We start from the raw sequence: 14,231 nt of genomic DNA, 5'->3' as shown, positions 1-14,231 counted from the left end.
GTACAGTTTTCAGAATGCAAATTTTATACATGGTCATTACCAGTAGTCAGAGAATTGCCAGGTACTCAGACTCTTATTCAAAGAACTGAAATAAAGGCTCACAGATATCCAAGGGCCCCAATTATTGTTCAGGCTTCTGAGGTTCAGAAAGATGTCTTTAGTTCTTTGGGTTTTTTTTTTTTGTTTTTTTTTTTTTTGGTTTTTCGAGACAGGGTTTCTCTGTGTAGCCCTGGCTGTCCTGGAACTCACTCTGTAGACCAGGCTGGCCTTGAACTCAGAAATCTGCCTGCCTCTGCCTCCCAAGTGCTGGGATTAAAGGTGTGCGCCACCACTGCCTGGTGATATCTTTAGTTCTTAAGAAATGCAATGAGAGCATGGTTCTCTCTTTTGGTTGAGATTAGGTTATATAATATTTCTGCTGGGCATGTCGCTTCTTGTAATGCACATGACCTGAATTACATTATCTAACTTATGCATAAGAAGATAAACAGTAATTTTCCCCCCAAAATTCATTTCAAGACAGTTTGACTTACTGCTCATTCACCCCACACCAATTCAGGACAAACCAGTCTTTCCATTCTTTGTTAGGAGTATATCTGAAAATAAACTGTCTAAATCTGACTGCTGCTGAGGGAGAAGAAACCCATTCCATTCACTCTTCAGAGAGGGATGTCTACGTAGCTAGCTGCTTGCAAGTGCAAGCTCGGGTTGCTAGGTGCATGGTTCAGAGAGGGCTGTGTACATAGTACATGGAGGTGAAGCAGCTGGACTGTCAAGAACTTTACTGGGTGGAGGTAGATCATAACAAAACCAGTAGAGTCCCAGGATACTAAATTAGTCCACTTAATTGCATGCCTCATTTCCTTGTTATGTTCTCCATAAATTTTGCTTGCGTGTTTGATGGATTTGTTGTTTAAGGATGTGTCTGTTTCCTGGATTACCTTCCTTCATTACCAATTTAAACTCTATAAAGCAATTTAAATCTGTTTAATTCACTGATGTGTCCTTTGTGCCTGAGACAGTAGATGAAACAAAGAAGTCAGTTAGTTTCTCAGTAAATATTTGATAAATCAATGGAAAAGTTCTAGAAGTACAGTAAATTTCTACACACAATACTTGGCTAAATAATTGAATTTTTAGAGAATTTTGACAATTTCTCTTTTGATCCTAAGGCTAAATTCAGTCCTTACATGCTAAGTCCATATCTATCTAAGTTATACTCATTCTAACTCCCCTCAAGTCGTCATTAGGTAATTGCTACAACATGAACTAGATTTGGGGTGTGGGGGGAATGAGGAATGGTCACTTCATGGATATCAATTCAGATACAAAAAACACCAGCAATTTATTTCATTTTCCTAACAAAACCAATGACACTTGTTCTTTCTATAAAGGGAAAAAAATGAACTTAATAATTGAGAGAGTGGCTTGTGGTAGCTTCAGGATCCACTGTGAATATAAAAATGTATGTGTGTGCCCTCGAGAAGGTGGGATTTGGGTGGGATAAAAAGGTACAAGCTTCAGGTAGAAAGATCACTTGTGTACTTGAAACCATCAAACAGTTACAGTGCCAAGAGTCAGAGGCCAATCTTGGCTACATGGTACATTCCAGACTACACAGTGAGATCCTCCATCAAACAAACAAACAAAATAACAAAGTAAAAACCTCTCTATACAAAACTGTGTTGTCTACAAGTTTCATGAAGTTCAATGTTGCTGTAACATGCGTAGGGGGTTGGGGGCTTTAATCCCAGCACTTGGGAGGCAGAGTCAGGTGAAGGCTAGCCTGATCTACAGGGTGAGTTCCAGCAAGACTACGAGAAACCCTGTCTTTTACAAAGAAAAATAACAACAAATCTGCTGAAACACAAGCTGACATCTAGAAATGACCGTGAGAGGCTCAGTTGATAGCAGAGTATGACAAGGGCCCCACTTCCTTGGCCTTGTCATCTCACACTTATAGCTCACACTTCCTATGTGACTGCATAGCTCATCCTGTGGGTGTGTGATGCACGGCCATCCTCATGCCGAGCTCAGCAATGAGGCTTTTTGTTTGGGTCAATTAAGATGTCAGCCAACACAGTACAGCTAAAATGAGCTTATACAAAGACCCTTTCCAGTAATGCTCTGTCAAAGTCATGTGACTATAACCAGGCTAGACTGATAAAGGATGAGACATGGGGAGAGAGGCTACAAGTATGCTCTAGTAGCCAGTTAATCCCAAATTTGTGGCTGAACCCAAGCAGTTAAATCAGGAGAGCCTCCTGATTGCCAGGTAACCTCAACACACATGCAATAAACATAGGCTGAGTAGGATAGCACGTGGTGTGAAGAGCTGACTTAGGGTAAGATGAGAAGAAGCAGAAGAGAACATCAGACCATAGAAGGCTGTGCATATTAAAAGAATGGATTCATTAAACTTTTTTTTGGGGGGGGGAGGGGGAGTGAGACAGTGTTTCTCTGTGTAACTGCCCTGGCTGTCCTAGAATTTGCTTTGTAGACCAAACTGGCTTCAAACTCAGAGATCCTGCCTTTGCCTCCCTCCCAAATGCCAAGATTACATGCATGTGCCACCACGCCCAGCCATTAAAGCCTTTTTAAAGGATGTAGTTCATGTATATACAAATTTGCCTGTGTGTATATATGTTCACCACAGTGCCCATGGAGGTCAGAAGAGGGGGTCAGATTGCCTGAAACTAGAATCATAGATGGTTGTGAACCTCCAGGTAGGTTCTAGGAACTGACACAGGGCCATCTTAATAACTGTGCCATCTCTCTAGGTCCTCAAGGAAGGATTTTTAAAAAGGGAACAACAACACAATTAAATATTTCAAATTATGGTTTCAAACTATATAGACCGGGATGACCCTTTAACTGATTCTCCTGCACTCACCTTTCAAATACTGGGATTATAATCATTACCACCATACCCAACTAAAGTTCCCATTTTGAAAATCATTCTAAGCCAGGCGGTGGTGGCACACGCCTTTAATCCCAGCACTTGGGAGGCAGAGGCAGGCAGATTTCTGAGTTCAAGGCCAGCCTGGTCTACAGAGTGAGTTCCAGGACAGCCAGGGCTACACAGAGAAACCCTGTCTTGAAAAAAAAAAAAAAAAATCATTCTAGCTATGTACAATGAAAATGGAATGAAGAAAAGAATATAAAAATCAGACAAACACATGGTTAGAGTCCCAGTTGTTAGAATTGGACTAACTCAATAAGCTACTAAAAACTGAAAATGGGGGAAGAGTTTCAAAAAAACTTATAAATATTTAATTGATACTTACATAAAAGGTAGGTTATACAAATCTCAAAACTTAAGAACAAATATATTTAAACCTACGATTTGTTTAATTACATGTTTATTACTACTTTGTGATTTTTTTTTGGTGGGTAGTACGGTGTGAAGCAATGTCTCATCACATAGTTCTGGCTCGTCTTGAACTCAAGAGATCCACCAGCATTTATTTGCATTCCAAGTACTTTTTTTGTTTGTTTGTTTTATTTTTTTTTTATTTTTTGAGACAGGGTTTCTCTGTGTAGCCCTGGCTGTCCTGGAACTCACTCTGTAGACCAGGCTGGCCTTGAACTCAGAAATCCACCTGCCATTGCCTCCCAAGTGCTGGGATTAAAGGCATGTGCCACCACCGCCCGGCGCATTCCAAGTGCTGAGATTAAAGCCATGAGCTACATGCTTGGCAATACGCTTCTTTATATACTTAAATTAAAATGTCTGCTAGCCATCTTGATGGTTGAATTCCTTTTTAAACTAGAGACCTTTACTAGCTGAAGAGAGCTAGTAAATAAAATATTCTCCACTGGGAGGGTAGCCATATATCTCAGTTTTCCCAGAATGTTCTTGGTTTATACCTTCTTCCTCAACTACCTTACTTTAGAAAACAAATTATTACAAATTATTACATAGTGCACATATCTACTGGCTTTCCAATTTTCCAAATTGTTATTTTTTTTTAAATAGAATTTATTTATTTTTTATTTATATAAGCACACTGTAGCTATCTTCAGACACACCAGAAAAGGACACTGAATCCCATTACAGATGGTTGTGAGCCACCATGTGGATGCTGGGAATTGAACTCAGGACCTCTGAAAGAGCAGTGAGTGCTCTTAACCACTGAGCCATCTCTCCAGCCCCCAAATTGTTACTTTATATATGAAGAATCTCATTTCTCCTCCATTATATCATTTGTATAACTCAAACATCTTCAAAAGACTTATTAATACAATGTAGAACTGAAATACTCACGGATAGCCAAGGAAGAGAAGATTGAGGACTGAATGGCTTCGGAAGAGATTGACCAGGGTCCAGCAAAGCACCCATCCACACAGAGTAAGAAGCACCAAGCGGGCCAGTATCAGAGCTGTGTAGTGAACCATAGATGCTGCACCTGCTTTGGTAGCCTGAGTGTAGAAGCACCGAAAGAAACAATTTATACGCTCATACACTTCTACTCAAAAGCAATGTGCCTTACAGTAAGAGCTTAGATTTGGCGAAAACTAAACTGTGCCTTAAAAAAAAAAAAAAAAAAAAAAAAAGGCACAGTTGCCTTTTTTTGCCCTATCCACCACACCTACCTACCTAATAGTTGAGAATTCAGACTCTCTAGAAACCATTATTTCCTTCTTTTACTCCATATCCTCATGCAGACCTCCTGTAAGCTGGGACACGATCACTTGTTTACACCTGGGCTTCTTAAATGTTAGCCCAAGAACCAGGCAGCAAAGGGCTACCAGGCTGCTTACTAAACACATCAATATCTAACAACTTTCTGTTCCAGAAATAGGCAACAAGATTCTGAATCAAGGGATCTGTATTTCAACAACCTCACAAATGATTTTTTTACGTACATGAAGATAGAAAGGTGCCGAGCCTGGTGGCGAGGCTAAAGAGGAGGCTAAGGCAGGAAGGTCACAACTTTAAAAGCTGCCTTAGCTATAGAACGAGTTCAAAGCCAGCTTGGCCAACTTAGATAAGGATTTGTATTCCACACCCAGAATCATAAAAAAGAAGGAAAAGAAGATGGAGAGACACTGACTATTCTCTCTTTATCTCCTATCAAACAGCAAGGGCCTCTATAGCTCTCTTTTAAATTGTCTTCTGAACCTTTTGCTAGATTAATATTTAATAAATTACTGAAGATGCAAAAATAATCACATTTTTGATAGAATACTTTAAGTTTTCTTTTAAATTTCTATACACATGGAAACAATGAATTATCACATTTAATTCTTTTTATCACAGCTGCTCAAATATGTCTCTTTAATCCCAAATACTTAAAACTAACTGCATATAGTAAGAAAATATCTTTGGCAAAAGTTGAAGGTTCAAAAGTTGTTTTTCTAAAATGAAGGAGAAAAGACACCATGAATAAAGTACAGGGAAATGAGCAGTCCCCACTCACATCTAAGTAGCAGTCTTTCTGTTAGTTTTTTTTTTTTCATTTTCATTTTCATATTTCTATTACAGACAGGGCCTTATTATGTAGCCCAAGCTGATCTCAAACTTCTAATTCCCGTGTCTTAGCCTTCTCTGCTCAAAACAGTAGTCTTAGGACCCAAAAAAGAGTAAAAATGGTCTGCAGTCACCAATACACAAGAGGAGAGCAGTTCAAGTCTCTCCTTTAAGTCCATGCCTTAGTCTAGATCATAGTACTTAGCATATGTAACACATAAGTTCTATATAGCATATAATGCTCAGTAAAACATTTCAGTAGAGTGGCTGGAAGAAATTAAGGGAGAGGTGGATGTGAGATTATGCATATACAAGATAACTGTATCACATGACTTCATCCCAACTACTTAGATAATGGAGGCAGAATTGCTTGAGGCTTGGAGATTGAGGTGAGTCTGAGCAACATAGCAGACCTCATCTCAAAAGAAGAAAGCATTAAATGGACTTTAAAACTTCTCTTATCTAGTGGCATCATAGCAGTCAGAATGTCACAGTTCCTGGCATGCTTCTGATGCTGACTTCAACATACTATACTTCCAGTTATATAGAAGTACAGTATAGTTACATACAACAGTGCTTGACTAAAGACTATTGGAACTAGATTATGTATCACACTTTATCATTATCTTAATGTTACTCCTTATAAGTTTATTATTGTAGAACAGTACATAGTACAATTCTGGCAGTATCAACTCTTGACTACATCAAGAGACCATGTGGGGTGACTGACAGCCAGCATCCAAGCTTATGTAAATACTTTATGCAGTGTTCACACAATGAGAAACGCTCTTAGTGCTTCTCAGATCTTTGCTAATCATATACATGATAGCATCTGTACATATGCTTACACACATACTGTTGGTACACACAGCATATGCAATAAAAAATGAAAAGCAGCATTAAGTAAATACCATGCCTCTACTTAAGCCTCAAACTATGTAAAAGAATCAAGATATTCTAAGCTATAGCAGGAAAAATGGTTCCATTTCACACCTGAATACACACTCCACACCTACGGACCTCGTGTCAAATCCTGGGGAAGTTATTTAAGCCACTGGAGCTATTCCACTGCCTCTATTCTCAACTTAAAAGTCAGATATTCAAAAGGCAATCTGGTACCATGGCACATACTTATACCCCAACACTGAGGAACTGAGAAAGGAAGACCATCATAAGTTGAAGCTAGCCTGGGCTACAAAGTGACACTGTTTCAAAACTAAAATAAAAGACTGCTTCTAGGCACTGGCACTAAAATAGAATTTGTAATGCTCAGTGAATATTCCCTTACTCCAGAACTTAAATTCTCAACAACTGTGGTATAAATGACAGAGTCTAAGCCAGGTCTGGAACCAAGATGATCAATACAAAACTGACAGTCAAGAAATACAAAGATTAAACTTAAAACAAATATTTTTAAAATATGGTAAATGCTACAAGAAAAATCTAAACTAGAAGGAACACATGTAACAACAGAGTCTAACCAAGGGAAGGCTTCCTGCAGGCACACGTAGGGCCTGGTGAACAGACCCTGTGATCCCATAGATTGGCTGCAAAGCCAAGGTCTCCCTAGATTCAGAAACAGTTCAAGGCCAGCTTGGGCAATTCAGTGAGCCCGTCTCAAAATAGGAAGTAAAATTTAGGTTGTGGCTATAGTTTAGTGGGCGATCTCTGGATCTCTTGCCTAGCATATGGAGAAGTCCTGTGTTCAATCCCCAGTGTCCTGCCTGCACCCTTTAAAGTGGTATTTATATTTAAGCTGAGATCCAAGGGTAAATAAGCCCTGACCAAGGAAAGGCTAGAAAATTACTCATAACCTAGGTTAAGTGGAAAATAGACAGATGTTCTCAAACACATGAAAAATACACACACACATACACACACACCAAACTTCTATGTGCATATAAAGATTAGGAGAAACTGTATAAAAATTGATTCTTCATAACGGGACTGTAATTTTTAATTTTCTGCTTTGTTTTTTTTTTGTTTTGTTTTGTTTTTTTTTTTTAGTTTTCTCCAATGAGATAGCCTATTTCCTGCTTAGAGCAATGTTTAAAGAGAACTGGTTCCAACTGGTGAAAGTTGAGTTTCTGTTTAGTCTTGTGGAGCAAACAAAGCAGCAGTCTGGCCTGGAGGTGAAGCAAGCAGAGTCTACCAGGGAGAGCTAGTCCCTGCTACCTAGGGAAAACTAGTCCCCGCTGAGCAGTATTGAGCTTTCTGAGTTAATTACCTCCAGCCTGTCCTTAAAAATGACTGGTCTTTCTCAGGTAGGGATCCTTTCTGTGGCATAAGAAAACAAAAGAAGGCAGACATATTTTAATGGAAGACAGAAAAGATGTTTTATGATGAGCTTTATCCATCTAATTTAGATATTTTAGGAATTATGATACAGCTCTAATTTTAAATTTCTGAATAGGTAGTAGCCACAGTGCTCAGATATAAAAGATAAATAAAATAGAATGTTTGTGGTGAAGCGCCAGTATTGTCCCCAGCCACCAACAGGTGCCTGGCATTAGTCTGTGTATATTCCCAGAGACAAGTTATTCACATTAGCAAACAGACTCTTCCTTCTCCTTGTCTTCTTTTAAAAACACTGTCTTAAAGCCAGACATAATGGTACAAGCTTGTAAACTCAAGACTCAGGAGGTTGAGACAGGCAGGCTGCCTGAGTTCAAGGCAAACCTGGGTTACACAGTTAAGTACCAGGCCAGCCAAAGTTACAAATTAAGACCTTTTTGTCAAACAAACCAAATAAATAAACAACAAACCTACTCTTTTAAAAACCCTGTGCTTCTGCACTTATTTGAAGGTCAACATGTAAACACCCTGTTTCAGCTGCACACTGTTCCTTCCATTCTGTGGGTATACTGTAATTACTCTACATTCCCTTCTTGGACAGTATAGATTTCAGTCTTGGATTAAAAATCTGTTTAAACTCAGCATCCTTTTTTTCAGTAAGAATTGCAGGCTGCTTTGAAAACTGTTAATGCTTTCTTCTAACACAGTAAAAAAGCAGCTTGATTAGTATTAATTACATCATCAATAAAGGCATTAAGTGCTTCAAGTTTCTCTGCAACAAGGTGGAAATCCCAGTCACTAAGGATCTATACAAAGTCAGGATAAAACCAGTTGACATGTATTGGTATTTTTCTTAAAAAACAAGATCTCATGTAGCCTAGGCTGACCTCACACTCATTGTGTACCCAAAAATAGCCTTCTTCCAGATCTTCCTACCACATCCAACTAACAAGTGCCATTTCTAAAGGACATACTAAACAAACAAGCAAAAATGTCTAGTTCAAAACAAAAGAACCAAACACTACTGCATTGCTCTAAATAAAGTTCTTTCTGGGAATATCCAAACTAAGCGTCCAGTATGAAAAATAAAGGGGGCCATCTAGGACAGGCCTATAACTTAGCTACTGTGAAGCAGGAGGACAGAAAGTTCAGTGTTTGCCTGGTCCACAGGATGGGCTCAAGGCCAGTCTAGGTCATTAGTTACAAGCCAATGAGGGCTTAGGAATACATCCCGGTGGTACAGCACCTGCCTGGCATGCATGAAGCCATGGGTTCCATATGCTGCTTTAAAAAAGAAAAAGGTACCTATTTTTATTTTTATGTTGTTTATTTTTTGAGTATGTAGTCCAGGCTGGCCTTGAACTCACTACATAACAAGGCTAGTCTTAAAAACCCTGATCACACTGCCTTCACCTCCCAAGTGTTGGTACTTCAGGCTTGTGCGGCCAGATTAAGTTCAGTTCAGCATCTATCTACTTTGATCCCCTGAAACAAACTGGGTGAAAGGTTTCCCACTATTAAAAAGTAATCTTTCTACCACAGCTTTGCAGTTAAGTTCAACTACTGTGTTCCCAAAAATCCAGTTCCTCCGTTAGAACTCATACATACAGATTTTTATGCTTGCTCTTGAGGAAAACTCTGGGGCTGGAGAGATGGCAATTAAGAGCTTTCAGCTGTTCCAAAGGAGCCAAATCTGGTCCCCAGCACCCATATAAGGCTGCTCACAACCACGTACAACTCCAGCCCCATGAGATCTATCCCCACTTCTCACCTCCATGGACACCAGCACACACGTGCCATATACACACAAACACATACACATAAAAAAAAAAAAAGTCTTAAAAAAAGGAAAAACTGGGGGCTGGAGATATGGCTCAGCAAATGGGAGTACTGACTGCTCTTCTGAGGACCCAGGTTCAATGCTCAGCACCCATATGGCAGCTTACAACTGTCTATAATTCTAAGATCTGACACCCTCACAGACACATACATGCAGGCAAAACACCAATGCACATAAAATAAATAAACAAACACATGAGAAAGATAACTCTTAGTTATCTATGATTATAGCAAATATTCACTTAGAATTTCATACTGAAATATAATTTTCCAAGATTAAGAATCATCAGTGACTTTGGATAAGTTACCTTTTTTTTTTTTTTTTTTTTTTTTTTTGGCAATCGTTTTCATATGTTAAATATAGTAGAATTTGTGAAGACACACCCTCTTGCCTCACCAAGTTAATACATATATGAAAAACGATACCAATGACCACCTCTATCAACAACATTAATCTTTTAAAGATCATTTAATATTGCAATTCTTTCCTCTGTCCACTAAAACTTAGGTTTTAATTTTCAGATTTAACACTGTCTTTTCAAAACTGAAAGTTCTAATAAACTCAAATTGTTTCTTGTTAGGACATTTTACAAGTAGTATATAAACCATTTCAAGTGAATGCTATCTGAAAATGTGTATTTCAGATTCAACTACATAAGTACAAGTAACTCATTAACTGAAACACATCCTATCCTGTTTTTAACAAGAACTTTAAAATTAAAGATTGCACACACACACAAAACTATAAGCTAAAAATAAGCTCAGATCCTACAATCCTACAAATTACATTTCTAATCATTCTCTTAAAATACTTCACAGTTAGATTTTAAACACTGTTAGGAAAACTTAAGGACCAGTACTACTTAAGTACTAGTACAACTCACAGAGAAGCAATTAACTTATAACTCTACAACAATTATATTTGGTCATTTCACATTTGAGTCTGATCCTATTCTTGTGACTATGTCCAGCTACAGGTGACAGAAGATATGAATGAGCCAGTATACCTCGGAAATGAGAGCCCATACAAGCCTCCTCGCAAGCATCACTGTGATGAATGCTGCCAGGTAATAATCAATGAGATGAAAATTCTACAAGAGAAACAAACAAGTGCACCATCAGAGAGAAGCACCACGTGTACCCAGCTCACTGCTGTAACAGAGGCTGCCCCCTAAAGACCTTCTGAGACTACTACAGAACACAAGGATTCAGATAACCTCAAGACCACTACTTCTCTTTTCATGACAAACATTCAAAAACTATCTAAAATACTTTTGAAACCGCTTTATTGAAAAGGGCTGGTCTACATAGCAAAGCATATCTCCAAAAAAAAAAAACAAAAAAAAAAAACAAAAAACAAAAAACAAAAAACAAAACCAAGTAATAATCTACAGACTTATGAGACAAATTCATCTAAATTCCACACTTATAATGTGTCCGATTAAACAGATCATCTGATTTCACAGTTTTTAGGAGTTATTACTGTTCATCTGTTTACTACATTAGTCTGAGTATCTACTGCTAAGTCCTCTCCTACTTGAAATATCCATCTGCTCACTTACTCTTTCTAACTTGATTTAGAAATGTCTGAAAAAGAGCCTCCCCCAGATGCTACCTATGGTTTCCACTGATTCAGTCCATGTTACCGTGACAGGAAGGAGACTGAGAGCTTTAGGAACAGTGTCCTAGGAACTGAAATGTGATATTATTTTAATTCCAAAGGTCAAAATATCTGCAAGTTTCTACATTTGCTTACAAAAGGAAAATGTGAATTTCTCAATTAATTAATTCAATAAATATATATTTAGTTCAAAATATGGAAGGTACCCTTCCTGACACCAAGGACATGGTGTGAGGAAGACAGCAGACGCTCCTATTTTCCTGGCTCTTATTCTCTGCTGCAGTTTAAGATGGAAACAGAATGGTACAGGTCAGTAGATCCTGCACCACCTTCATGGTAAAACTTTGATCTGGACACTGACTCCTAGCTATGGTTCCTTTCTGAGCTTCCTTTCCAAGAACTGATTCTGGGCACGGATAGGTGAAGTATATGGTCTACACTCAATATGCTCATAATCCAGGCAGGGAGGTAAAAAAAAAAAAAAAAAACTATTAAAAAACATTTTTACACCAACTTATTATAATTCTTATATTAAAATAAGAAGTCTCATCGCATAAAGTGTAAATGGTCAATACAGAAAAGTCTTAACAGTTAATTCCAAGAACAACCAAATGCCATAAATACTTAAAACTTTAAAAACTTATTCCCTTCCCATATCTACTCATCTAGAAGGTTCTCAAATATTTTGTAGCCAATACATATAAACGAACAGAACAGTGGCTTCTGCCTAGATAACATGTATGTCAAGTCCTCTGACTAGAATCATAGACATTTATAGACAACCTTTATGAAAAACTTTCTCTGCTTCATGATTACCACTACTTTCTACATAACGGAAAAGAAAACAAAAGAAGATTTAAAAGATTTACTTTTATAATTTTTAATTATTTACGTTTATAATTTTTAATTACGTGTATGCATGTCTGTATGTGGGTATGTGCAATGAGTGTCCATGAAGAACAAAAGATGGTGCTCTCTGGACCTGGAGGTGGTTGTGAGTCAAGACATGACAGGTGAAGGAGCAGAACTTGAACCCTCTGCAAGAACAGGAAGCACTCATAACTGCTAAGCCATCACTGCAGTCCATAATACTTACTCAGCACTCAGAGCTAGTGCCCAGTTCAATTTCAGAAAAGTCTTAATTTTGTAACAGAATTCAATTTTATTCTGATTAACAATATATGTAATGTACTTAAAGAACATTCTAGCCTCCCTTATAGTTAGGACTGAACATGTGAAAATGATGGCCACATGGTTCGTAAGACATGCTCCTTTAAAATCTGAAACTGTAGTTCAGTTGATAAAACTGTTTGCTGCTCTCAGGAGACAGGAAGAGAAGGACTGGAAATTTACTGTCATCCTTAGTACAGAATGAGTCTGAGGACAGCCTGGAATGTGAAGTCCTGTCTCAAAAGCAACCACTCTTTTATGCTTTCCTATCCATTTCTAGATCACAAAATGTATCTACATCTACCTTAAAGGTCACATATTGAAATGGCAGCTTCCACCCGAGTAAGTTCCTTGACTAACAGTCTAAGGAAGAACTCCATCAGACTGTCATGTGTTATGAACATTACATAATTTGGGGGGGGGGGGGTTGCTTCAAAAATTATTATCCAAATTCAGCTTTTAAAAAGGTAAAGTCAGGGCTGGAGAGATGGCTTGGTGGTTAAGAGCACTGACTGCTCTTACAGAGGTCCTGAGTTCAATTCCCAGCAACCACATGGTGGCTCACAGCCATCTGTAATGGGATCTGATGCCCTCTTCTGGTGTGTCTGAAGAGAGTAATGGTGTACTCACATATATAAAATAAATAAAACATTAAGTAAATAAATAAAAGAAATATATATTAAAAAAATAAATTTAAAAAAAAAAAAAGGTAAAGTCAATGTTGGAGATATAGCTTAGTGCTCAAGTATGTGTCTAGCTAGCATGCACAAGGTCCTGAGTTTGAGTCCCACTACCACTGAAAAGGCTGCTGGAATTCAACCATAGTGGCATCTGGCAATGAATTTAACGTGATGTAGAGAAAGCCAAATAGCACAAACTTTATGAGATGTTATTACTTTAACATTTCCTGCATCTTAACTTCTATTATTGGCAATATTTAAACAATTTTAGAAAGTTTTATTTCTGAAAATAATCTGATGTTTGGTAACAAGATACTTTAGAGTATTTATTTCTAGATAGGTGGTAGCACTATGGAGGCACAAGTAGGAAAATTAGCAGTTCAAAGTCATTCCTGGCTACATACTGAATTCAAGACCAGCCTGGGCTATGTCTGCAGCTGCTTTCTTGCCTGCTGACAATGAACTTAAAAGCATCTGAAGACTTACCAGCGAAGTACAGGATGCAGGATGATTGTATGGATACCACCACACCGTCTTATAGATGTTGATATACTGAATGAACAGAACAATCAGCAGGTAGATGAAGAAAAGAAACTCAAAGAACAGGCTCCCATCTACTGGTAAGTCAGGGATTTGGCAATGGCGAACAGGACCTGGGGTGATTAAGGCTGTGGTGGGTGGGACTGGAAGGCCAATAGCACTACCATTCCTGAAAAAGAAATTATAGTTAACTCAGTGATAGCCTTCACTTTATATGGGGTCATACCATATAAAAAGCCCTCTTGCCCCCCCCCCAATCTACCTCTACTGCTGGCTATCCCAACTCCTTTTCTCCCCCACACATTATATCAGTTATCTAAGATGTAGCTATGTCTTACCATTGTCTCCTGGGCAAGCATGACTAAAATTTCTCCAGAGCTCTCCTTAAATTTATCTCATTGCACAGTTGTATACTGAACATCTGTGCTGCTCACCCCATACATAGTCCTGACAATAGTCCATGGCTTATTTTGCTGGTTGCCCAAATTAAAAAAACACCAAGCTACATGTATCACCTGTCGCTCTATATCCAACCACTCTCTGAAGGACTGGACTCCACTTTATAAATTGTCTTTATTCTTACTTTCCCTCTCAATGCACCATCTTCAGTTCA

At 38.3% G+C, this 14,231-nt stretch overlaps 1 protein-coding gene across 2 annotated transcripts in view; it reads right to left on the bottom strand.

The window, feature by feature from the left end:
- Positions 1 to 14,231, bottom strand: part of Tmem39a (transmembrane protein 39A) — a 29,112-nt gene that overhangs the window by 5,703 nt on the left and 9,178 nt on the right. The window contains exons 3-5 of one of the 2 annotated variants that reach the window (XM_034515587.2): positions 13,565 to 13,787; positions 10,615 to 10,698; positions 4,268 to 4,422 (exon numbers count right to left, since the gene is read on the bottom strand). In XM_034515587.2, coding sequence (XP_034371478.1) covers positions 4,268 to 4,422; positions 10,615 to 10,698; positions 13,565 to 13,787 — 462 coding nt within the window. The remainder of the gene's footprint in view (positions 1 to 4,267; positions 4,423 to 10,614; positions 10,699 to 13,564; positions 13,788 to 14,231) is intronic. The other variant, XM_034515588.2, reaches the window with a different exon arrangement.

This window comes from Arvicanthis niloticus, chromosome 12 (assembly GCF_011762505.2).
Source record: "Arvicanthis niloticus isolate mArvNil1 chromosome 12, mArvNil1.pat.X, whole genome shotgun sequence".
Taxonomy (NCBI): domain Eukaryota; kingdom Metazoa; phylum Chordata; class Mammalia; order Rodentia; family Muridae; genus Arvicanthis; species Arvicanthis niloticus.
Note: the sequence above shows the minus strand (reverse complement) of the source record. Positions and strands in the feature narration are given on the sequence as shown.